Source organism: Nerophis lumbriciformis, linkage group LG12 (genome assembly GCF_033978685.3).
Source record: "Nerophis lumbriciformis linkage group LG12, RoL_Nlum_v2.1, whole genome shotgun sequence".
Taxonomy (NCBI): domain Eukaryota; kingdom Metazoa; phylum Chordata; class Actinopteri; order Syngnathiformes; family Syngnathidae; genus Nerophis; species Nerophis lumbriciformis.
Window position 1 is genome coordinate 13,647,323 of NC_084559.2, and position 26,125 is coordinate 13,673,447.

The 26,125-nt window shown below is 41.2% G+C and overlaps 1 protein-coding gene across 1 annotated transcript in view; it reads left to right on the plus strand.

Moving 5' to 3' along the window:
- Nucleotides 1-26,125, plus strand: part of LOC133623019 (guanine nucleotide-binding protein subunit beta-like protein 1) — a 124,623-nt gene that overhangs the window by 74,863 nt on the left and 23,635 nt on the right. The window contains exon 8 of the mRNA XM_061985925.2: nucleotides 8,392-8,607. Within this exon, the coding sequence (XP_061841909.1) occupies nucleotides 8,392-8,607 (216 nt within the window). The remainder of the gene's footprint in view (nucleotides 1-8,391; nucleotides 8,608-26,125) is intronic.

A 26,125-nucleotide genomic window follows, 5' to 3' on the forward strand; every position in this document is an offset into this window, starting at 1 on the left:
GTTTTTAAGTGAGTAGATGTGACGCACACACTTTAGTTCCCATACTGTATTGGAATTGTCCAATATGACTTTGATTTGCTCCTCTGTCCATCAATGATACATTTTCTCTCAAAGCCTCAGCCCCATTCCTGCAGAGAGCCCCGTGTGTAGAAAGGCCTGTGTAGGATATAATGAATTAGGTGTCTACCCAGGGTTCCCTGACCTCTGACCCATGACATCGTCAATCATGGAGGTCCTACATTTAAGTGGAATGGTGGGCCTCAAGCCTGGAAGGGTTAGCCCAGACTCTGCTGGCAAGCAGGTTCCACAGATTTTCACTTGTTTTCTATTTGTTGTCTTAATGGCTTAGTGTTCATCCTCACTGATGTGTTTGGAGGGAATACATGACTGTGTCTATCATTTGTTTAAAGGTCCAAGAAGAGAAACATATTGTGTCAAGTAAGAGGAGGACTTGAAGATGGATGAAAGTATCTTTCCCCTCTGGCACATATGGAAAAAATTTGCTTCTCTCCTTGTTGCTGGTGATTTCAATGCACATAGTTGAGAAGGAGAAGTGCATCTGATGTGGAAATGTGTGCTTGGTGTAATGACGGCTTTTTGTGGGATTAGGACAAAGCTGGTTTATGGGGAAATGTAACCAATAATACATCCTTCCTCCTTTTTTAGACATTGCCTTTCCTGCACACTGCAAAAAGTCAGTGTTCAAAAACAAGGGAAAAAAATACAAAAATGAGGGGTATTTTACTTGAATTAAGCAAAATTATCTGCCAATAGAACAAGAACATTTGGCTTGTCAAGACTTTCCAAAACAAGTAAAATTAGCTAACCTCAATGAACCCCAAAATACCTTAAAATAAATATATTCTCACGAATAACAAGTGCACTTTTCTTGGGAGAAAAAACAAATATGAGACATTTTTTCTCAGTATGTTGAAAAATATTCTTAAATGAAGTAAATGCTAGTGCCATTACCGTATTTTTTTGGAGTATAAGTCGCACCGGAGTATAAGTCGCACCTGCCGAAAATGCATAATAAAGAAGGAAAAAAACATACGGTATATAAATCGCACTGGAGCCCGGACAAACTATGAAAAAAACTGCGACTTATAGTCCGAAAAATACGGTATCTTGACATAATGATATGCGCTCGGCATTACATTTCTTGAAACCAGCAAACTTATACTAAAAACTAGTTTATTGTTCTTAATGGAAAGGCAACAAGGCAACCGCTTGTTACTCTCGGGGTCTCCTAGCCGCTCAGGCAAATCATATTGTCTAAAAATGCATTTTTCCATGGATAACATGACATAATCGCGCCAAGTGCGTGCTCTTTCAGTCAATTAGTGCGCAAGGAATATATATATATTAGAGATGCGCGGATAGGCAATTTATTTCATCCGCAACCGCGTCAGAAAGTCGTCAACCATCCGCCATCCACCCGATGTAACGTTTGATCAGAACTGCACCCGCCCGCCATCCGCCCGATCTAATATAGATGATGCAAGGCATTAGTGAGCCTGCCAACTACTCCGGTTTTCCCGTAATTCGTACGGTTTTCATCAACCTATTCCGGGTTTTTCATTAATTTAAAAAAAAAAAAAGGGTGAAAACTACGCGAATTGCACCTTGTGCAGACAAGATTTTTCGATCGGACACGGAGGAATTAACTATGTAAAAGACCACGTTGGGACAAAAAAACACAAGTCTAATGCCGTTGCTAGCGATACAAGTGGAAAACTTTCAACGTTTTTCGTCGCCCAAACAGATTCTTTGGATGTGATAAATGCCGAAGTTTTATTTACGGAGGCAATAATTGAGCATGGACTTCCAATCGCACTGGCTGATCACATGGGACAGTTAATAATGTAATGCAACCTTTAAAAATCATTACGCGCTGATCGCGGTCCCAAAAATAAACTTTTCTTGCATGATAATGTCCAGAAAAATTCGCTTTATATTACTATAGAGTCCTTTTAACGAATGAGTTTGATGGTTTATCACAAACCTTAAATGAAAGAAGTCCTTTGTTCTCCTGCACCATGGCCTTGCTTCGTGTTTGGTGCGCAAGCTTTATAACCTCACTGAGGTTATAAAGCTTTTGCCTGTTAAAGAAAGGAGACTGATCCAATGCAGCACAGACATTCGCGTGCCACGCTGTCACGACCCAGACGCACACCAGTGCGCAATCATATGGGAGCCGCGCTCAGCGCACCTCCAAGCGCGTCTCGCTGCCGGCGACGGCCGGGTATGGGCCCGACGCTCCAGCGCCATCCATTTTCAGGGCTAGTTGATTCGGCAGGTGGGTTGTTACACATTCCTTAGCGGGTTCCAACTTCCATGGCCACCGTCCTGCTGTCTATATCAACCAGGGTGAGCCCCACCCCTTTCGTGAGCGCACTGCGCGCGGAGTGACCCCTGTTACGCGCCCCCGGCAACAGGGGTGGCGGGCAGGTAAGCTGCGCGGGTGGAGCGCGCGGAGTGACCCCTGTTACGAGCCCCCGGCCACGGGGGTGGCGGGCAGGTAAGCTGCTTACCTGCTGCGCGTGACGCCGGCCGCGGCGAAGGCGGACGAGGCGGGGTGTCGGTGCGGTGGGCGCGATGGTGACCCTGGACGTGCGTCGGGCCCTTCTCGCGGATCGCCTCAGCTACGGCTCCCGGTGGGGCCCTCTCGGGGGAAGGGGCCTCGGTCCCGGACCCCGGCGAGGCGTCCCTTCTCCGCTCCGTAAAAGTGTCCATCTCTTTTTCTTTTTTTTTTTTCTGTTGTGGCATATGCTGCAGGTGCCTGCTCGTTTTTCGTATGTGGGTAACAACATTTAACTATGTATATATATTTCCGAATTGGTTTAACTGCCACCCGCCTGAATCTATTTAAAATCTAATTTTTTTTTATTTCAACAGCCCGACCTGACCCGACCCGCGGATAAAATCTAATTTTTTTTAATTTCATCCGCCCGATCCGCGGATAATCCGCGGACTCCGCGGTTGTGCCCGCAAACCGCGCATCTCTAATATATATATATATGTCAGTGACGTGCGGTGAGGTTGATGGCTGGTGAGGCACTGACTTCATCACAGTCAGATTTACAAACATATGAACCCTAAAGAGTATCTTATTCACCATTTGATTGGCAGCAGTTAACGGGTTATGTTTAAAAGCTCATACCAGCATTCTTCCCTGCTTAGCACTCAGCATCAAGGGTTGGAATTGGGGGTTAAATCACCAAAAATTATTCCCGGGCGCGGCGCCGCTGCTGCCCACTGCTCCCCTCACCTCCCAGGGGGTGATCAAGGGGATGGGTCAAATGCAGAGGACAAATTTCATTACACCTAGTGTGTGTGTGACAATCATTGGTACTTTAACTAAACTTTAACTTTACACATACAAACTGTAGCACACAAAAAAGCACTTTTAATTAAAAAAAAAACGTTATTATGGTCTTACCTTTACTTATAAGTGCGGGAACAGTGGTGTTGGTGTTGGAGGAGTTGTGAATGAATGAAATATGAAATCCATGCTGCAGTCTGCAGGTGTACCTAATGTTGTGTCCCTGCAGTCGTTCACGGCTCCTCCGGCGCGAGCGTTGTTGTTTTTTGCACTTTTTGGCTTCTTGTTAAGTGACTTTTTTTGGGGTGGATTCGGTCTTGCACGTGGAGGGTTTGGGTGTGGGCTTTGGTTGGTGTGGCGATCCCGTCGGGGGGTGCATTAACCGGCACCAGGAGGCGGGATTACTGCCAGCCTCACACAGTGCGTCTTCGCAGCAGTTTTATGATCGCTCAGCACAAGAAATACTTTACACACATACAGTTGTTGACAAAATACACTGTACATTATATACCTCAGCTAACTAAACTATGGAAATGTATAATATAGTTCATATAGCAATACGGTCTCACTGCACAGCAGGCCAGCAGTTGGCCGAGTCCGCAATCCATGTTGAGGCACTGAGTGACGTGCCTCAACTGGCTGCTGATCACCGCACCGTCTCTTCTCAGTATTTGAACGGCAAATGTGAAAATTCAGCGATTTTGAATACAAATAATCTAAAACTGGTGAAGTTAAATGGAAAATAACTTCATAGTATAATCACTGGATACATATAACAATTTAATTAATTTATTTTCTTTTTACATTTTTTTTCTTTCCATGATGGCAGGTGAGGCCCCACCTCACCTGCCATCATGGTACATCATGGTACATCTTCGGTATAAATATGTAAATATTTAATGTTTTAATGTGTTACGGACCGTAGATTGTGAAATACCTAAATTCTGTTACGCCTTTGACGCATAGCTGCGATTGTCGTGTTTCCAACCAAGAAAAGTGCACTTGTTATTAGTGAGAATATACTTATTTTAAGGTATTTTTGGGTTCATTTAAATTAACTAATTTTTCTTGTTTTGGAAAGTCTTGACAAGCCAAATTTTCTTGTTCTATTGGCAGATAATTTTGCTTAGTTCAAATAAAATACACCTCATTTTTGTATTTTTTCTTTATTGTTTTTGAACACTGACTTTTTGCAGTGTGAGGTCTTTAAGTTAGCAAAATTGTCATACTACTTTCTAGGCTCACATAACAGTTTTCCTGAAAATTGACAGGTTGTTTGTACGCCAAGCATCAGAAATCTGTAATTAAACTGTAATTGTGTTGAGTTAAAACCTCCCGCCTGCAGGAAATGTCTTATTTTCATTGTAAATACACACTTGGAAGTCATCTTGGTATTCGATAAGGTAATATTCATCATCTATTATTACATATTCATTGGTTCCTTGTCCATTAATATCAATAAGATTAATATTACAGATGTCCGATAAACTGCAAAAAGTCAGTGTTCAAAAACAAGAGAAAAAGAATACAAAAATGAGGGGTATTTTATTTGAACTAAGCAAAATTATCTGCCAATAGAACAAGAAAATTTGGCTTGTCAAGACTTTCCAAAACAAGCAAAATTAGCTAACCTCAATGAACCCAAAAATACCTTAAAATAAGTATATTCTCACTAATAACGAGTGCACTTTTCTTGGTAGAAAAAAGAGACCTTTTTGCTCAGTATGTTGAAAATTATTCTTAAATGAAGTAAATGCTAGTGCCATTATCTTGACATAATGATATGCGCTCGGCATTACATTTCTTGAAACCAGCAAACTTATACTAAAAACTAGTTTATTGTTCTTAATGGAAAGGCAAGCGCTTGTTACTCTCGGGGTCTCCTAGCCGCTCAGGCAAATCATATTGTCTAAAAAGGCGTTTTTCCATGGATAACATGACATCATCGCGCCAAGTGCGTGCTCTTTCAGTCAATTAGTGCGCATATATACAGCCCGGCCCCCGGCCAATTTTTTTTCTATTGTAATTTTGAAGAATTTATCTGAATGTGCATGAACTATTTCTGTTCTAAAATTGTTAGAAATGTTAAATGTTTAAATATTAACTGTCATTTTACTGTACTGTGCCAACTGTACTACTATATGAGTACCTATTTTCTATTGTTTCATTGAAAATAAAACAGCAAAGTCCATTTGGCTGTCATCTGTTTTAATTATGAGACACAGTTTTGTCAAAGTCATGATTTTTTTTATTTCATACTTGAAATAAGAAATGATTACTTTGAAAAAGCAGTTTTATACTTGTGAGTGTTGATGACACAGCTTTGCAACACTTGATATTCTAGTTTCAAGCATGTTTTACTCAATATAGGTCATACAATCTCGGCAACAAGCTGTCATATCTTACTAAAAACCCTTAAAACCCTTAAAACAAGTAAAACACTCTAACATAAAATCTGCCTAGTGAGAATAATTATCTTATCAGACAGAAAATAAGCAAATATCACCCTTATTTGAGATATTTAATCCTACTTAATTTCACTTTTTGCAGTGTATTCCACTCCTTCTACTTGTCCTATTTCTTTCCCTTCCTCACAATTATACTGTATTAATTCCAGCTTTTTTTTATCAGTTCACCTGCTTGTTCTCTTTCATTGAAGTGATTTACAAGCTCTGTGCATTGGCAGCTCCACACCATCCCTGTGCCCTTCTGATCATGCACACTCTATTTATTAGCACCGAGAGGTTATCACCGACTGTCAAAGTGACAGACGCAGCTTTATCATCCCTCCGGGCTTTTTGTAAAAAATGTGTTTGCTTTTACCACAATTTTTTTTATACAGTTTCTTACCATACCTGTTCTGTTGCCTTGCATGTGCTGTGGTGGAAATAATGTTCAGATAAAATCTTCCAAATTACAATTTAAAAAAATTTGCCCGGGGGCCGCGCTGTACATATGCGCACTAAATGACTGAAAGAGCACGCACTTGACGTGATGATGTCATGTTATCCATGGAAAAATGCATTTTTAGACAATATGATTTGCCTGAGCGGCTAGGAGACCCCGAGAGTAACAAGCGCTTGCCTTGTTGCCTTTCCATTAAGAACAATAAATTAGTTTTTAGTATAAGTTTGCTGGTTTCAAGAAATGTAATGCTGAGCGCATATCATTATGTCAAGATAATGGCACTAGCATTTACTTCATTTAAGAATATTTTTCAACATATTGAGCAAAAATGTATTTTATTTTTTTCTACCAAGAAAAGTGCACTTGTTACTAGTGAGAATATACTTATTTTAAGCTATTTTTGGGTTCATTGAGGTTAGCTAATTTGACTTGTTTTGGAAAGTCTTGACAAGCCAAATTTTCATGTTCCATTGGCAGATAATTTTGCTTAGTTCGAATAAAATACCACAAATGTTTGTATATTTTTTTTCTTGTTTTTCAAGGTTCAAGGTTCAACTTTATTGTCCCCGCGGGGAAATTTGTCTTGGGCACAGTGCATCATTGCTTTCTTAACATACCCAAAAACAACAGAACAAAAACACAAGCACAGACACAACCACAACCATACAACTAACATTTAAACATCAGAACATGGAGCTTGATAGACATAGGTGGCACTTTGATGTAGGCATAAAATCTACAGTATGGAGATAAAGATAAAATACCAATGTGCATTGCACTAGAGCTCATGGATAAAGTGCTGTGTGCTAAAGTGCTTAGTTCTAAAGTGCTATGTGCTAAAGTGCTATGTGCTAAAAAAAAGTGCTAACCTATGTATTAAAATTCTATTGCACATTGTTGGTCAGCTTAATGGAGGCTGGGACAAATGATAATTTAAGGCGGTTAGATTTGCATAGTGGGACCCGGAGTCTTCTCCCTGATGGCAGGGTTCCATATTCAGGAAAGATCGGGTGTTGTGAGTTGGAAATAATTTTCTTAGCTTTTGTCCTAACTGCCTGCTCATAGATGCTCTGTATAGGCTCATATTCTTTCCTCCCTACGATTTTCATTGCCGTTTTATGCATGCCGGCCAGTTTGCTTTTTAGCTTAACGGTTAGGTTGCCAAATGGAAATTGATCACTGACTTTTTGCAGTGTGTTGTCACGTCCACTTTTCCTCCATACAAACAGCGTGCCGGTTCAGTCACATAATATATGCGGCTTTTACACACACATAAGTGAATGCAATTCATACTTGATTTACAGCCATACAGATCACACTGAGGGTGGCCGTAACAACAAGTTTAACACTGTTACAAATATGCGCCACACTGTGAACCCACACCAAACAAGAATGACAAACACATTTCGGGAGAACATCCGCACCGTAACACAACATAAACACAACAGAACAAATACCCAGAAACCCTTGCAGCACTAACTCTTCCAGGGCACTACAATATACACCCCCCCGGTATCACCAAACAGTACAGTACATATTCCGTACAATTGACCACTAGATGGTAACATCTGAATAAGTTTTTCAACTTGTTTAAGTCGGGGTCCACGTTAATCAATTCATGGTAAAGTTACATTGTTTAATGCATCCAGCGGGGCATCACAACAAAATTAGGCAGTCCACGACTGTGTATATCGGTATCGGTTAATATTGGAATCTGTAATTAAGAGTTGGACAATATCGGATATGGGCAAAAAAGCCATTATCGGACATCTAGTAAAAACTGTAAATTTTTAGTATTTTAAGGTATAGCTGTTTAAATGTGACTGAATACCAGCTCGTGCAGTGTTTCAGATAAACTGGTATTTGTGGGGAAATGTTGGTCCATTATATTAGCCAGTGCCAAACTGGATGTCCCAGTTATATAGATGAGGCGTAAAGTGAGGAGGCGTGTAATGGAGTGCTGTAAAGAGAGCAGCGGCCTGACAAATGGAGCCCATAGTGACTCTTTAAGTGTCAGCAAGAGCTTCCAGATAGATAACCTCTGCTCTGCTCAGCTTCCAGCATCACACAGCCATTAAGGTCATTTTCACAATACGCTTCTCTTAATCTCTGACTTTTCCTCCTTTTTTCTCTCTCGTTCTGTTCTGGTCCTCCCTAAGCCACACTCCGGTACCGGACCTGTCTTGCTGGCCGGGTACGAGGATGGATCTCTGCTGTTGTGGGACATAACCCAGAAGTCCAAGTTGAGTCAAACCAAAGCTCACAGCGAGCCTCTCATGTGCCTGACCTTCGACCCCGAAGTACTGAGAGGCATATCGGGATCTTCGGAGAACCAGCTCTCCTCGTGGATCCTGGACGGGCAGAACAGCTTGCAGGTTGGTGGACAATTAAAATTGTCAGTAGATAAAAACCTAAATATTAATTTAATGTCAAAGGTAAAAAAAAATTTTTTTTAAACATTTGTTTATTTTTGAGACAAAGTTAACAGAAATACAATACAATATAAATCAGTATGTGGAATTAAATGATGGAATGGATTAAGCAAAGCAATCAAACAATGTACTAATATGATCCACTTCAAGAAACTATTCATAATTAAAGGCCTACTGAAAGCCACTACTACAGACCACGCAGTCTGATAGTTTATATATCAATGATGAACTCTTAACATTGCAACACATGCCAATAGCTTACTAAAGTGCAATTTTAAATTTCGCGCCGAAATATCCTGCTGAAAACGTCTCGGTATGATGACGTCACGGATTGTAGAGGACATTTTGGGACAGCAAGGTGGCCAGCTATTAAGTCGTCTGTTTTCATCGCAAAATTCCACAGTATTCTGGACATCTGTGTTGGTGAATCTTTTGCAATTTGTTCAATGGAGACAGCAAAGAAGAGAGCTGTAGGTGGGAAGCGGTGTATTGCGGCCGGCATGCAGCAACACAAACACGGCCGGTGTTTCATTGTTTACATTCCCGGAAGATGACAGTCAAGCTTTACCACTGGCCTGTGGAGAACTGGGACAACAGAGACTCTTACCAGGAGGACTTTGAGTTGGATGCGCAGACGCGGTACCGTGAGTACGCATGCAGCTGCGGCTTCCAAACATTTGATCGCTTGCTCCGTACGTGCGTGCCGCTATGTGCATGTCACGTACGTAACTTTGGGGACTTTGGGGAAATATATTTGCCGTATGAACTTTGGGGAGGTGAACGGTACTTTGGGCTGTGGGATTGAGTGTGTTGTGCAGGTGTTTGAGTTGTATTGGCGGGTTATATGGACGGGAGGGGGGAGGTGTTTGTTATGCGGGATTAATTTGTGGCATATTAAATATAAGCCTGGTTGTGTTGTGGCTAATAGAGTATATATATGTCTTGTGTTTATTTACTGTTTTAGTCATTCAGGTCCCACCCACCTCTCACAGCATCTTCCCTATCTGAATCGCTCCCACTGCCCTCTAGTCCTTCACTCTCACTTTCCTCATCCACAAATCTTTCATCCTCGCTCAAATTAATGGGGAAATCGTCGCTTTCTCGGTCCGAATCGCTCTCGCTGCTGGTGGCCATGATTGTAAACAATGTGCAGATGTGAGGAGCTCCACAACCTGTGACGTCACTCTACTCGTCTGCTACTTCCGGTACAGGCAAGGCTTTTTTATCAGCGACCAAAAGTTGCGAACTTTATCGTCGATGTTCTCTACTAAATCCTTTCAGCAAAAATATGGCAATATCGCGAAATGATCAAGTATGACACATAGAATGGACCTGCTATCCCCGTTTAAATAAGAAAATCACATTTCAGTAGGCCTTTAAAGTGTTTACAAAGTACAAAGAAGAAGAACCATGATAAACATTCTGAATGTATTTCTTACATCCATTCTTTCATTCTCAAAATAATCTTACTTGTCTCATCATATGAAATATGATTTACCGTATTTTTCGGATTATAAATCGCTCCGGAGTATAAATCGCACCGGCCGAAAATGCATAATAAGGAAGGAAAAATACAAATATAAGTCGCACTGGAGTATAAGTCGCATTTTTTGGGGAAATGTATTTGATAAAAGCCAACAGCAAGAATAGACATTTGAAAGGCAATTTAAAATAAATCAAGAATAGTGAACAACAGGCTGAATAAGTGTACGTTATATGAGGCATAAATAACCAACTGGTATGTTAACGTAACATATTATGGTAAGAGTCATTCAAATAACTATAACATATAGAACATGCTATACGTTTACCAAACAATCTGTCACTCCTAATCGCTAAATCCCATGAAATCTTATACGTCTAGTCTCTTACGTGAATGAGCTAAATAATATTATTTGATATTTTACGCTAATGTGTTAATATTTTCACACATAAGTCGCTCCTGAGTATAAGTCGCACCCCCGGCCAAACTATGAAAAAAACTGCGACTTATAGTCCGAAAAACGCGGTATGGCCACGCAAGTCACGGGATGCCCAAAATGTCCATATCACACCCAGCCGAGTCCCACGGGGAGGGGGGATAAAAGTTGGAAAATTTGGCAAAAGTCCCAAAAATGTTCAAAATACCTACCCAGGTTCGAGTCCCACAAGTCCCGCCGTCGGCCGGGATGCCCAAAATGTCCAAAACGCGCCCAGCAAAGTCCCACAGGAAGGCAGTCAGAAAAGTCGGTACAATGTTACAAAATCCCACCCGGGTTCGAGTCCATGTGAGACTCCAACCTGGGTAGGTATTTGGGAAAATTTTGGGGACTTTTGCCGACTTTTCCAACTTTTATCCCCCCTCCCCGTGGGACTCGGCTGGGTGTGTTATGGACATTTTGGGCATCCCGGGACTTGCGTGGCCGGCGGCGGGACTTGTGGGACTCCAACCTGGGTAGGTATTTTGAACATTTTTGGGGACTTTTGCCGACTTTTCTCCCTTCTCTCCCCCACTTCCCGTGGGACTTTGCTGGGTGCGTTTTGGAGATTTTTTGCATCCCGGGACTTGTGCGGCAGACGGCGGGACTCGTGGGACTGGAACCCGGGGAGGTATTTTGGACACAATTAGGACTTTTTGACCATTTTGGCCGCCTTTTCCCCTCTTCTTCCCCGCCTTCCTGTGCACCATTGCTGGGTGTGTTTTGGACATTTAGACAAAAAAATAGTTTCAAGCATGTTTTACTCAATATAGGTCATCAAATCTCAGCAACAAGCTGTAATATTTTACTGAGATCATTTAGGACCAAAACATGTAAAACAAGTAAAACACTCGAACATAAAATCTTATGTAACGTATTTCGGAGTATAAGTCGCTCTGGAGTATAAGGCGCACCGGCCGAAAATGCATAATAAAGAAGGAAAAAACATATATAAGTCGCACTGGAGTATAAGTCGCATTTTTTGGGGAAATGTATTTTGATAAAAGCCAACACCAAGAATAGACATTTGAAAGGCAATTTAAAATAAATAAAGAATAGTGAACAACAGGCTGAATAAGTGTACGTTATATGAGGCATAAATAACCAACTGGTATGTTAACGTAACATATTATGGTAAGAGTCATTCAAATAACTATAACATATAGAACATGCTATACGTTTACCAAACAATCTGTCACTCCTAATCGCTAAATCCCATGAAATCTTATACGTCTAGTCTCTTACGTGAATGAGATAAATCATATTATTTGATATTTTACGCTAATGTGTTAATAATTTCACACATAAGTCGCTCCTGAGTATAAGTCGCACCTCCGGCCAAACTATGAAAAAAACTGCGACTTATAGTCCGAAAAATACGGTAGATGTTTACATTAGTTACATCATAGAGCAGTAATTGGAATTCCTTGATTCGATTACACTCAACACTCAAACATCTCTACTTCACATATGTTTATTATGATTGTATTCAAGTACAGTGGCTTGAGAAAGTATTTACCGTATTTTCCGGACTATAAGGCGCACTTAAAATCCTTTTTCCCCCCTCAAAACTCGACAGTGCGTACGTTTGGTTGAGCTTACCTACCTCGAAGCTATTTTATTTGGCACATGGTGTAATAATAAGTGTGGGCAGTAGATGGCAGTGAAACATAAGAGATACGTGTAGACTGCACTACGTTGGCAATATGACTCAAGTACCGTATTTTTCGGAGTATAAGTCGCACCGGCCGAAAATGCATAATAAAGAAGGAAAAAAAACATAATAGTCGCACTGGAGTATAAGTCGCATTTTTTGGGGAAATGTATTTGATAAAAGCCAACACCAAGAATAGACATTTGAAAGGCAATTTAAAATAAATAAAGAATAGTGAACAACAGGCTGAATAAGTGTACGTTATATGAGGCATAAATAACCAACTGGTATGTTAACGTAACATATTATGGTAAGAGTCACTCAAATAACTATAACATATAGAACATGCTTAAAATGATACATTTTCATAGGTACGGAAGTAGCAGGTAGCATCTTCTTTTTCACAATGCACTTCTGCCATGACCCGCCCCCACCAAATTTTTATTGGTTGACGTGTGTGTGTGTGACGATTGCTGATATACGTCTAATCTCTTACGTGAATGAGATAGATAATATTATTTGTTAATAATTTCACACATAAATCACTCCAGAGTATAAATCGCACCCCCGGCCAAACTATGAAAAAAAACTGCGATTTATAATCCGAAAAATACGTTACGTCACCAATTATTATTTATTTATTTTTGTTGTGATTACTTATGGAGTATATTGTGAATAAACTGAGAACGGGAAGTGAACAAAAGTTTTAGCAACTGTTATATTAAAAAGAAGGGGTAGGATTAAATAAGCTCGGCTTCTTCCTACTCCTTTTCGAACATGTTGAAAAGAGAAACTGGAAATTGTGATGCATCATGTTCCAAATAAACTCAAACATTCTTAATTTTCCCCCACCCAAACAAAAATCAATCAAACAAATACAGGCAAATATTGATATAAAGCCACAGACCACTGCACTTCGGAATGGCTCCAACATGGTGCAGCAATACACAAAAGCAAACAAAAGGCTCATCAATCATCCACGTCTCAATCAGCAATGTAACTTTACCATGAATTGATTAACGTGGACCCCGACTTAAACAAGTTGAAAAACTTATTGGGGTGTTACCATTTAGTGGTCAATTTTACGGAATATGTACTGTACTGTGCAATCTACTAATACAAGTTTCAATTAATCAATCAAAAACAAGGTTTTCCAAAATAAGAGAACAACTTCAACTCAAGTTATGGAAAAAAAATATGCCAACATGGCACTGCCATATTTATTATTGAAGTCACAAAGTGCATTATTTTTTTTAACATGCCTCAAAACAGCAGGTTGGAATTTGGGACATGCTCTCCCCACTACAACTATGGGAAATACTATACTTTGACTTTCACAAAGTGCATTATTTTTTATTTGTTTTAAACATGCCTCAAAACAACAGCTACAAAAACGATGAAGGCACACAGCTTCAGTCTAGAGCAGGGGTCGGCAACCCAAAATGTTGAAAGAGCCATATTGGACCAAAAATACAAAAACAAATCTGTCTGGAGCCGCAAAAAATGAAAAGCCATATTACATACAGATAGTGTGTCATGAGATATAAATTGAATTAAGAGGACTTAAAGGAAACTAAATGAGCTCAAATATAGCTACGAATGAGGCATAATGATGCAATATGTACATATAGCTAGCCTAAATAGCATGTTAGCATCGATTAGCTTGCAGTCATGCAGTGACCAAATATGTCTGATTAGCACTCCACACAAGTCAATAACATCAACAAAACTCACCTTTCATGCACAACGTTAAAAGTTTGGTGGACAAAATGAGACAGAAAAAGAAGAGGCATAAAACACGTCCTAGAAAGTCGGAGAAAGTTATACATGTAAACAAACTACGGTGAGTTCAAGGACCGTCAAAATTAGTAGGACAAAACGGCGCTCGCCAAATACTCGAATCAGTGAAGCATGTTTAATATAAACAGTGTGCTTTGTAACAATTAGGGAGGTTTGTGTCATGTTTGTCCTCCTACAGAAACCATATTAAAACAAAAAAAATTGATTTTTTTTTCCCCTCATCTTTTTCCATTTTTCATACATTTTTTAAAAAGCTCCAGAGAGCCAATAGGGCGGCGCTAAAGAGCCGCATGCGGCTCTAGAGCCGCGGGTTGCCGACCCCTGGTCTAGAGTATACTAGAGCATACTTGCCAACCTTGAGACCTCCGAATTCGGGAGATGGGGTGTATTGTAGCGTCCCGGAAGAGTTAGTGCTGCAAGGGTTTCTGGGTATTTGTTCTGTTGTGTTTATGTTGTGTTACGGTGTGGATGTTCTCCCGAAATGTGTTTGTCATTCTTGTTTGGTGCGGTTTCACAGTGTGGCGCATATTTGTACCAGTGTTAAAGTTGTTTGTACGGCCACCCTCAGGGTGACCTGTATGGCTGTTGACCAAGTATGCCTTGCATTCACTCACGTGTGTGTAAAAGTCGTATATATTATGTGACTGGGTCGGCACGCTGTTTGTATGGAGGAAAAGAGGACGTGACGACAGTTTGTAGAGGACGCTAAAAGCAGTGCCTTTAAGGCAGGCCCCCAATAATGTAGTCCGGGTGGAAATCGGGAGGATGGTTGCCCCTAGAGATTTTTGGGAGGGGCACTGGAATTCGGGAGTCTCCCGGGAAAATCGGGAGGCTGAAACCGATACCGATAATTTCCGATATTACATTTTAAAGCATTTATCGATATTATCGGACATCTCTACTTTTCAACCTGTATTTAATTGAATAGACTGCAAAGAGAAGATACTTAATGTTCGTATAATGCTGACAATAACATCCTTTATCAGCAATAATTTGAGGGACAATATATCGTCCGGCAAAATTTGTTATTGGCCGACGTAGGGATGTCCCGATCTGATATTTGGATCGGATCGGCTGCCGATATTTGCCAAAAATTGCGTATCGGCAAGGCATGGGAAAATGCCGATCCAGATCCAGTTTAAAAAAAAACTCCGGTCCGTGTTTTCCAACGCACCGATTTAAATAATACATTCCACTTTTCTGCTGCTCCGTAATTTCCATTCCACATTTTCCAGCACACCTTCAACACATCCACAGGTCTGTGGATTCTCACGCAGTTGCTTTTAGCTGCTGGCATTACACGACAGACTCTTCTCACTCTTTCCTGTGTCTCCCTCTCACAGACAGCAAGCGCACCTTCTTACACACGTCACATACTGTCACGTCATACGTCACATACGTATACGCCCTCCTTGAGCAGAGAGGTAGCAGCATGGCTAACGTTAGCTGTGATGCTAGCGCAGCCGTGCGAGCAACGCTCCCTCTAAGGTGCGCGCCTGTGCAATTGCGCACTGTTTAAGCGTCCTCTGCCCATAGCAAATCTATGCCACGCACAAAATCAAATAAAAAAATAAGCGCATAACAATTTTCGACACACGGACACGACAGAGACAACAGTTTTCGTCATCATTGTTCAAATATTGTGACGTCTGTCGAGACGCTTATCTCCATTCGGTGCCACACGTCCACACCATCAAAATGCAGAGGCAAAAATTTCCACATCAACGCCGTATGAAAAAATTAGTGATTTTTTTAGTTGTGATTTCCTTCTCTGCATGAACGTTTAAAAGTAGCATATATTAATGCAGTATGAAGAAAAATGTTTTAATGTAGACATACAAGCCTTGAAAGAAAATGTTGAAAATCAAGACTACATTTCCTGCAAATGGGTGCATTTCTACCCTATATTTTAACTTTAGATTTATTCTCATATCAAACTCTTTTGGCTGTCTTTTTGACACTTACATCCGGCGCCCCCCTCCACACCCTGGATTATAAATAATGTAAATAATTCAATGTGATTATCTTGTGTGATGACTGTATTATGATGATAGTATATATCTGATAGTATATATCTGTATCATGAATCAATTTAAGTGGACCCCGACTTAAACAAGTTGAAAAACTACCATTTAGTGGTCAATTGTACGGAATATGTACTTCACTGTGCAACCTACTAATAAAAGTCTCAATCAATCAATCAAAACACACAGAATCATCATACTGCTGTGATTATATGCATCAAGTGTTCATTCAAGGCTAAGGCAAAATATCGAGATATATATCGTGTATCGCAATATGGCCTTAAAATATCGCAATATTAAAAAAAGGCCATATCGCCCAGCCCTAGTTTCAATGATGCCATTTCTGTTTGTCATGTATAATTTTGTCTATTTTGTGTTTATCCTTGAATAAACAGGTCAGTTTCTTGTTACCATCCATTGTGTATTATTCAAACTCCCCTAATTCAGCTGGCTAGTTGTTATCAAGAGTACTACAACCCTTTTCAACATGATTCTGACAACTAAGTAGGCTAAATAACTTTAAACTTTAATACATGCTCGGATAGGCCAGTATCAGTCAGTATCGGTATCGGTCAGTATCGGTATCGGATCGGAAGTGCAAAAACCTGGATCGGGACATCCCTAGGCCGAGGCCTAGTGTCCTAATGAAAGATGATTTGTCAGAAAAAACGGTACAAATATTACACTTGCATAGATAGCGGGAGAGAACTATTGCCTTTTGCAAATAAACAGGAGCCAAATGGTAAGAGCTTGAGGAGGTTCTTGGCCGTAAATCAGTTGCTGGCCACACAGCATTGGTGTGGCCGGGGGCCAAGTGCTGGAGAGGTCACTATGGATATGTCACTCAGGACTCCCAACACCGCCCACATAAACTTTAAAATATACTCGCCTGTTACCCTTGGATAATATTGTTAGAATGCCACCTAATATAAAAAGATAACAGGATAAAAATGATCACTTTGCAGTAATACCAAATTCCTTTCCACCCACAGTACCTCATTTAGCAGTTAAAATAAACGTTGAATATTATTTTGTACTGAGGGTAAACTGCCCTTTTCCAGTACATGCGGATACTTTCTCACAGAAGCCCCCTTATTTCACCAATACCTGTGCAAATGCTTGAGCGTGGAACCCATAATTCATTTTACATAACCGTCAACGCCTTAAAGTCTTAGTGCCTCATTAGAAGCCATATTTTCCCTGATTTCATAAGCAAACGGGAACGCTCCCATTTTCAAGCCGACCTCCATGAACCGGAGACGGTGAGGAACCTGGAGATGATGTTGCACACACTGCAAAAAGTCAGTGTTCAAAAACAAGAAAAATTAAAGCTGCAAGCAGCATTGGTCGGGCCCGCGTATTTGGCAGGTGCTAGTCCTAAGTGTCCCAATACTTATATCCAGTTTTAGTCCTAAATTTCCCAATACTTTTGTCAAGTTGTAGTCCTAAGTGTCCCAATACTTTTGTCCAGTGTAGGTGTCCCAATACATTTGTCCAGTTGTATTCCTAAGTGTCCCAATACTTATGTCCAGTTTTCGTCCTAAGTGTCCCAATACTTTTGTCAAGTTTTAATCCTAAGTGTCCCAATACATTTGTCCAGTGTAGGTGTCCCAATACTTTTTTCCAGTGGTAGTCCTAAGTGTCCCAATACTTTTGTCCAGTTTTAGTCCTAAGTGTCCAAATACTTTTTTAAAGTGGTAGTCCGAAGTGTCCCAATACTTTTGTCCAGTTGTAGTCCTAAGTGTCCCAATACTTTTGTCAAGTTTAGGCGTAAGTGTCCCAAGACTTTTGTCGAGTGGTAGTCCTAAGTGTCCCAATACTTTTGTCAAGTTGTAGTCCCAAGTGTCCCAATACTTTTGTTCAGTGGTATTCCTAAGTGTCCCAATAATTTTTTCCAGTGTAAGTGTCCCAATACTTTTGTTCAGTTTTCGTCATAAGTGTCCCAATACTTTTGTCTACTTTTAGTCCGAATTGTCCCAATACTTTTGTCTAGTGTACCTACCTTGTCTGCATTGTGTGGCCACGCTGGTGCTTCCTGCTTTTAAGCAGCCATCTTAAAAAAAACAGCAGCGCAGCGGGTCTTTGAAGGGTCATAAAATCAAAACCGGAGCAGGTATCAAAACTCTTTCGCTAACTTTTAATCAGAAGGGTTCAATCTCTCTCCTGTGTTAGTTTGAAGCCGAAACAACAAACGCGCTCAGAGGAGATAATGTTTGAAGAAAGGTGACCGGTTTTTACAAAAATGTTGTTTTGAAGGGGGAATAGCAAACTTCCTGTTGATTTTTGCTGGGGGTTGTCAATTTATGAAATGTAGGTCTAAGTGAGACCTACATAGAGGTTTTTTGTTTCATGTCTCTCTGACCTTCCCAGTGGGAGTTACAGGCAGTTTTGTCATTTTTTTCTTCCGAGGAGCAGTTTTTTCTGCGTTTTATTCAAAAATTGCGCTAGAGCGCAATTTTGAGATTTGGGGTTAGGTTTTTTTATTAGATCGCAATTTTTGCCAATCCTGATGTGTGTGTTCAGTTCGGTGAGTTTTGAAGCATGTTAAGGGGGTCAAATTACAGCTCAAAGAGGCAAAAGTGACTGTTTTTAGTACATTTTTGTCTTGAAGGGGGAATTGCCAACTTCCTGTTGATTTTTGCCCGAGGAAATTAATTAATGAAAAGTAGGGCTAAGTGAGCCCTACATAGTGGTTTTTGTTTCATGTCTCTACAACATTCGTACTGGGAGTTATAAGCAGTTTTCTTTCTAGGGGGCGCTAGAGCGCAATTTTGAGTTTTGGGGTTCGTTTTTTTTTTTATTAAAAGACAATTTTCGCAGGTCCTGATGTGTGGGTCAAATATGGTGAGTTTTGAAGCATGTTAAGTGGGTCAAATTAGTGCTCAAAGAGGCGGCGGAATAATAATAAAACCTTAGAAAAACAATAGGTCCTTATGTCCCATTGCAAAAGGACTCCCGTTGGGATTCCTTTTACAATGGGCCATGCGGGCCCTAAAAATACAAAAATTAGGGTTATTTTACTTGAACTAAGCAAAATTATCTGCCAATAGAACAAGAAAATTTGGCTTGTCAAGACTTTCCAAAACATGTCAAATTAGCTAACCTCGATGAACCCAAAAATACCTTAAAATAAGTATATTCTCACTAATAACTAGTGCACTACTATATGAGTGCGTATTTTCTATTGTTTCATTGAAAATAAAACAGCAAAGTCCATTTGGCTGTCATCTGTTTTAATTATGACACACAATTGTGTCAAAGTCATGATTTTTTTTTTCATGCTTGAAATAAGAAATGATTACTTTAAAAAAGTAGTTTTATACTTGTGAGTGTTGATGACACAGCTTTGCAACAGTTGATATTCTAGTTTCAAGCATGTTTTACTCAATATAGGTCATCAAATCTCAGCAACAAGCTGTAATATCTTACTGAGATCATTTAGGACCAAAACACTTAAAACAAGTAAAACACTCGAACATAAAATCTTATGTACCGTATTTCAGACTATAAATCGCTCCGGAGTATAAGTCGCACCGGCCGAAAATGCATAATAAAGAAGGAAAAAAACATATATAAGTCGCACTGGAGTATAAGTCGCATATTTGGGGAAATGTATTTGATAAAAGCCAACACCAAGAATAGACATTTGAAAGGCAATTTAAAATAAATAAAGAATAGTGAACAACAGGCTGAATAAGTGTACGTTATATGAGGCATAAATAACCAACTGGTATGTTAACGTAACATATTATGGTAAGAGTCATTCAAATAACTATAACATATAGAACATGCTATACGTTTACCAAACAATCTGTCACTCCTAATCGCTAAATCCCATGAAATCTTATACGTCTAGTCTCTTACGTGAATGAGATCAATAATATTATTTGATATTTTACGCTAATGTGTTAATAATTTCACACATAAGTCGCCCCTGAGTATAAGTCGCACCCCCGGCCAAACTATGAAAAAAACTGCGACTTATAGTCCGAAAAATGCGGTATGGCCGCGCAAGTCCCGGGATGCCCAAAATGTCCATAACACACCCAGCCAAGTCCCACGGGGAGGGGGGATAAAAGTTGGAAAAGTTGGCAAAAGTCCCAAAAATGTTCAAAATACCTACCCAGGTTTGAGTCCCACAAGTCCCGCCGTCGGCCGGGATGCCCAAAATGTCCAAAACGTGCCCAGCAAAGTCCCACAGGAAGGCAGTGAGAAAAGTCGGTACAATGTTACAAAATCCCACCCGGGTTCGAGTCCATGTGGGACTCGAACCTGGGTAGGTATTTAGAACATTTTGGGGACTTTTGCCGACTTTTCCAACTTTTATCCCCCCTCCCCGTGGGACTCGGCTGGGTAAATAAATAAATGATAAATGGGTTGTACTTGTATAGCGCTTTTCTACCTTCAAGGTACTCAAAGCGCTTTGACACTACTTCCACATTTACCCATTCACACACACATTCACACACTGATGGAGGGAGCTGCCATGCAAGGCGCTAACCAGCACCCATCAGGAGCAAGGGTGAAGTGTCTTGCTCAGGACACAACGGACATGACGAGGTTGGTACTAGGTGGGGATTGAACCAGGGACCCTCGGCTCGCGCACGGCCATTCTTCCACTGCTCCACCGGGACTTGCGCGGCCGGTGGCGGGACTCGTGGGACTGGATCCCGGGGAGGTATTTTGGACACAATTAGGACTTTTTGACCATATTGGCCACCTTTTCCCCTCTTCTTCCCTGCCTTCCTGTGCACCATTGCTGGGTGTAATTTGGACAAAAAATTGTTTCAAGCATGTTTTACTCAATATAGGTCATCAAATCTCAGCAACAAGCTGTAATATCTTACTGAGATCATTTAGGAAAGGGGTCGGCAACCCGCGGCTCCGGAGCCGCATGCGGCTCTTTGATCACTCTGATGCGGCTCAGCAGCTTACTTGCTGAACCCCCCCAATTTTCCCGTGAGACTTCCGGATTTCAGTGCCTCTCGCAGAAAACTCCCGGGATTAATATTCACCGATTTTCACCCTTACGGCTATAATAAGGGCGTGCCATGATGGTACAACATTTGGCGCCCTCTACAATCTGTATTAACAGCGTGCCAGCCCAACACTTGTTATACAATATACATCTTCTGCTTGCACACGTACGCGACAGCAAGGCATACTTGTTCAACAGCCACACAGGTTACACTGACGGTGACCATATAAAACAACTTTAACACTCTTACTAATAATGCGCCACACTTTGAACCAAAACCAAAACCAAACAAGAATGACAAACACATTTCGGGAGAACATCTGCACCGTAACACGACAGGACAAATACCCAGAATCCCATGCAGCCCTAACTCTTCCGGGATACATAATACACCCCCCCCCCCCCCCCCCCTCTGTGCGTCGGTTGAGGTGGGCCGGGTTTGGTAGCGGGGGGGGGGTGTATAATGTATCCCGGAAGAGTTAGGGCTGCATGGGATTCTGGGTATTTGTCCTGTTGTGTTTATGTTGTGTTACGGTGCAGATGTTCTCCCGAAATTTGTTTGTCATTCTTGTTTGGTGTGGGTTCACAGTGTGGCGCATTATTAGTAAGAGTGTTAAAGTTTTGTTTTTTTTATACCGCCACCGTCAGTGTGACCTGTGTGGTTGTTGACCAAGTATGCCTTGCTGTCACCTACTGAGCAAGCGGAAGCCCCATACAACGTGTGGCCGATCAGGCACACTGGCTGTAGTGGGCGCTATATGCTGTACCATCACGGCACGCATGACGCTGAGCCATTCATTTAAAACCCGCGTGCCGCACCAGCTTTCAAATTCCACATAAAGGAGTGGGCAGCGTGTCTGAGACCCCTGGTTTATACATAGCACAAAGCAAAAAAAAAAAACTTTGTATGCAGTGTTATTTCATTTAAAATTTCAAAAAAAATTTGCGGCTCCCATTGTTTTCTATAATTTGCGAAACTGGTCAAAATGGCTCTTTGACTGGTAAAGGTTGCCGACCCGATTTAGGACCAAAACACTTAAAACAAGTAAAACACTCTAACATAAAATCTGCTTAGTGAGAAGAAATATCTTATCAGATAAACAAATATCACCCTTATTTGAGATATTTAATCTTACTTAGATTTCAGTTTTTGCAGTGCACTCCGGCACCGTCAGTGTTGTGTTTGTTTCCATTGTTTTCACAAATGTACGCTTGAATTAGAAAGATTTGCAAAACCTTATTTTTGTTTTACCCTTGAAATGCGTCGAAAGAGAAAATCGCTATTGTGTATTTGATTCGATAAACTGAAAATGATGTTCGAGCAGCAACATTTTGATTCAGTATTGTAATACAGGAGGATGACAGGGAAAAAACACACTAAGCGCAAAAATCATCCAACAGGGGCTTTTAAATTACCCCTAAGTGCAGCTCAGTGTGACATCCAGACAGCAAAGCCCAGTTCTTCCCACAAAAGTATTTTGTGTGGCGATAGTTCGAGGGTGGGCAGAGGGGGGGAACTGCTGGGTGGCGTACTCGGGCCCCAGGTCCTGACAGATGACCCTTGAGAGGTAATAAAAATATCAAAACCTCAGAGGCCCCTTAACCAAACAAAAAACACATCTGCAGTAAAGGGAACAGTAGACACAGTGGGAAGCTGCAATAAAGGTTGAGGAGGTCGTAAGCACCGCAGTATCCCACTCCTCACAAATTACCGCTTCAACATGGCCCAGCTTTATGGGGCTGGCTGACAGGGACTGATCGATGGAGCTGCTTTGGAAATCGAGAGGAAACTAAATGAGACACAACACAGTGCAGTTGTGATTTAGTGAAGCTTTGTTGGAGTGACCTTATCAAGGCCCGCTGAAGTTGATATCTGCAGGAATGGTGGTTAATGTAATACACATGGCTCTCAAGTGCCCTTATCTGCTGCATGGCCTAGACTCCCTAGAAATGAAGCATATTCTGCAACAAACCCACACACACAATATACTGTACATGTTTACTTTTGCCAAGAAGCTATTTACACTGCAAAAAGTCAGTGTTCACAAACAAGAAAAAAAAAATACAAAAATGAGGGGTATTTTATTTGAACTAAGCAAAATTATCTGCCAATAGAACAAGAAAATGTGGCTTGTCAAGACTTTCCTAAACAAGTGAAATTAAAGCTGCAAGCAGCATTGGTCGGGCCCGCATATTTGGCAGGTGCTAGTCCTAAGTGTCCCAATACTTTTGTCCAGTGGTAGTCCCAAGTGTCCCAATACTATTGTCTAGTGTACCTACCTTGTCTGCATTGTGTGGGCACGCTGGAGCTTCGTGCTTTTAAGCAGCCATCTTAAAAAAACAGCAGCGCAGCAGCATCAGCGCAGCGGTTCTTTGAAGGGTCATAAAATCAAAACCAGAGCAGTTAGAAAAACGCTGTTCTATACTTTTATACACAAGGGTTCAATCTCTCTCCTGTGTTAGTTTGAAGCCGAAATGACAAACGCGCTCAGAGGAGATAGATTTTGAAGGAAGGTGACCAGTTTTTACAAAAAATTTGTTTTGAAGGGGGAATAGCAAACTTCCTGTTGATTTTCGCTGGGGGTTGTCAATTTATGAAATGTAGGTCTAAGTGAGACCTACATAGAGGTTTTTGTTTCATGTCTCTCTGACCTTCCCAGTGGGAGTTAAAGGCAGTTTTGTCATTTTTTTCTTCCGAGGAGCAGTTTTTTCTGCGTTTTATTAAAAAATTGCGCTAGAGCGCAATTTTGAGATTTGGGGTTAGGTTTTTTTATTAGATCGCAATTTGTGCCAGTCCCGATGTGTGCGTTCAGTTTGGTGAGTTTTGAAGCATGTTAAGGGGGTCAAATTACAGCTCAAAAAAGGCAAAAGTGACTGTTTTTAGTACTTTTTTGTCTTAAAGGGGGAATTGCCAACTTCCTGTTGATTTTGGCCCGAGAATGTACCATTAATGAAATGTAGGTCTAAGTCAGACCTACATAGAGGTTTTTGTTTCATGTCTCTCCGACCTTCCTAGTGGGAGTTACAGGCAGTCTAGTTTTTTTTTTCCTAGGGGGCGCTAGAGCGCAATTTTGAGTTTTGGGGTTCGTTTTTTTTTTAAAAAGGCAATTTTCGCAAGTCCTGATGTGTGGGTAAAATATGGTGAGTTTTGAAGCATGTTAAGTGGGTCAAATTACAGTTTATTGTGGGTGCGGAAGAATAATAAAGAATAAATAAAACCTTACAAATTCAATAGGTCCTTGCATAAGGACTCCCTTTGGGCGTCCTTATGCAATGGGCCATGCGGGCCCTAATTAGCTAACCTCAGTGAACCCGAAAATACCTTAAAGGGGAACATTATCACCAGACCTATGTAAGCGTCAATATATACCTTGATGTTGCAGAAAAAAGACCATATATTTTTTTAACCGATTTCCGAACTCTAAATGGGTGAATTTTGGTGAATTAAACGCCTTTCTAATATTCGCTCTCGGAGCGATGACGTCACAACGTGGCGTCACATCGGGAAGCAATCCGCCATTTTCTCAAACACCGAGTCAAATCAGCTCTGTTATTTTCCGTTTTTTCGACTGTTTTCTGTACCTTGGAGACATCATGCCTCGACGGTGTGTTGTCGGAGGGTGTAACAACACGAACAGGGATGGATTCAAGTTGCACCAGTGGCCCAAAGATGCGAAAGTGGCAAGAAATTGGACGTTTGTTCCGCACACTTTACCGACGAAAGCTATGCTACGACAGAGATGGCAAGAATGTGTGGATATCCTGCGACACTCAAAGCAGATGCATTTTCAACGATAAAGTCAAAGAAATCTGCCGCCAGACCCCCATTGAATCTGCCGGAGTGTGTGAGCAATTCAGGGACAAAGGACCTCGGTAGCACGGCAAGCGATGGCGGCAGTTTGTTCCCGCAGACGAGCGAGCTAAACCCCCTATCGACCCTAGCTTCCCTGGCCTGCTGACATCAACTCCAAAACTGGACAGATCAGCTTTCAGGAAAAGAGCGCGGATGAGGGTATGTCTACAGAATATATTAATTGATGAAAATTGGGCTGTCTGTACTCTCAAAGTGCATGTTGTTGCCAAATGTATTTCATATGCTGTAAACCTAGTTCATAGTTGTTAGTTTCCTTTAATGCCAAACAAACACATACCAATCGTTGGTTAGAAGGCGATCGCCGAATTCGTCCTCGCTTTCTCCCGTGTCGCTGGCTGTCGTGTTGTTTTCGTCGGTTTCGCTTGCATACGGTTCAAACCAATATGGCTCAATAGCTTCAGTTTCTTCTTCAATTTCGTTTTCGCTACCTGCCTCCACACTACAACCATCCGTTTCAATACATGCGTAAACATCTGTTCAGTATTTTAACATACAAGTGTTTGATTGTGAGGCATTAAAAGCCACAATTTGCAACGGGTCCATCAGACCCACAAACGCTGGCTGACAGAGTGTAGGTACACAGAACATCAGAGGGTCAAATGTGCGAGAAAATGAGAGCAGACAGTGTTGACAAACAATGTTGCAACCTTGTGTGGGAACCGCAGGTGCAGAAACACAAAAGATGTTTATTGGGATAAGGTAAACATCTGTTCAGTATTTTAACATAAAAGTGTTTTAGTGTGAGGCATTAAAAGCCACAAAATGCAACGGGTCCATCAGACCCACAAACGCTGGCTGAGTAACAACAATATGAACGTTGCACGGAAAATTTCTCTGCCAGTTTCTGCATCCCACAGGGATTCTTCTTTTGTGTTTCTGCACCTGCGGTTCCCACACAAGGTTGCAACATTGTTTGTCAACACTGTCTGCTCTCATTTTCTCGCACATTTGACCCTCTGATGCTCTGCGTACCTACACTCTGTCCTCCTCCTGTCTGGTATTTTATTGGAATGTGTGTGTGTGTGTGTGTGTGTGTGTGTGTGTGTGTGTGTGTGTGTGTGTGTGTGTGTGTGTGTGTGTGTGTGTGTGTGTGTGTGTGTGTGTGTGTGTGTGTGTGTGGTACACAGAACATCAATTTCCACACTTCTATTAGCCCAGGGTCCAGTGGACCCG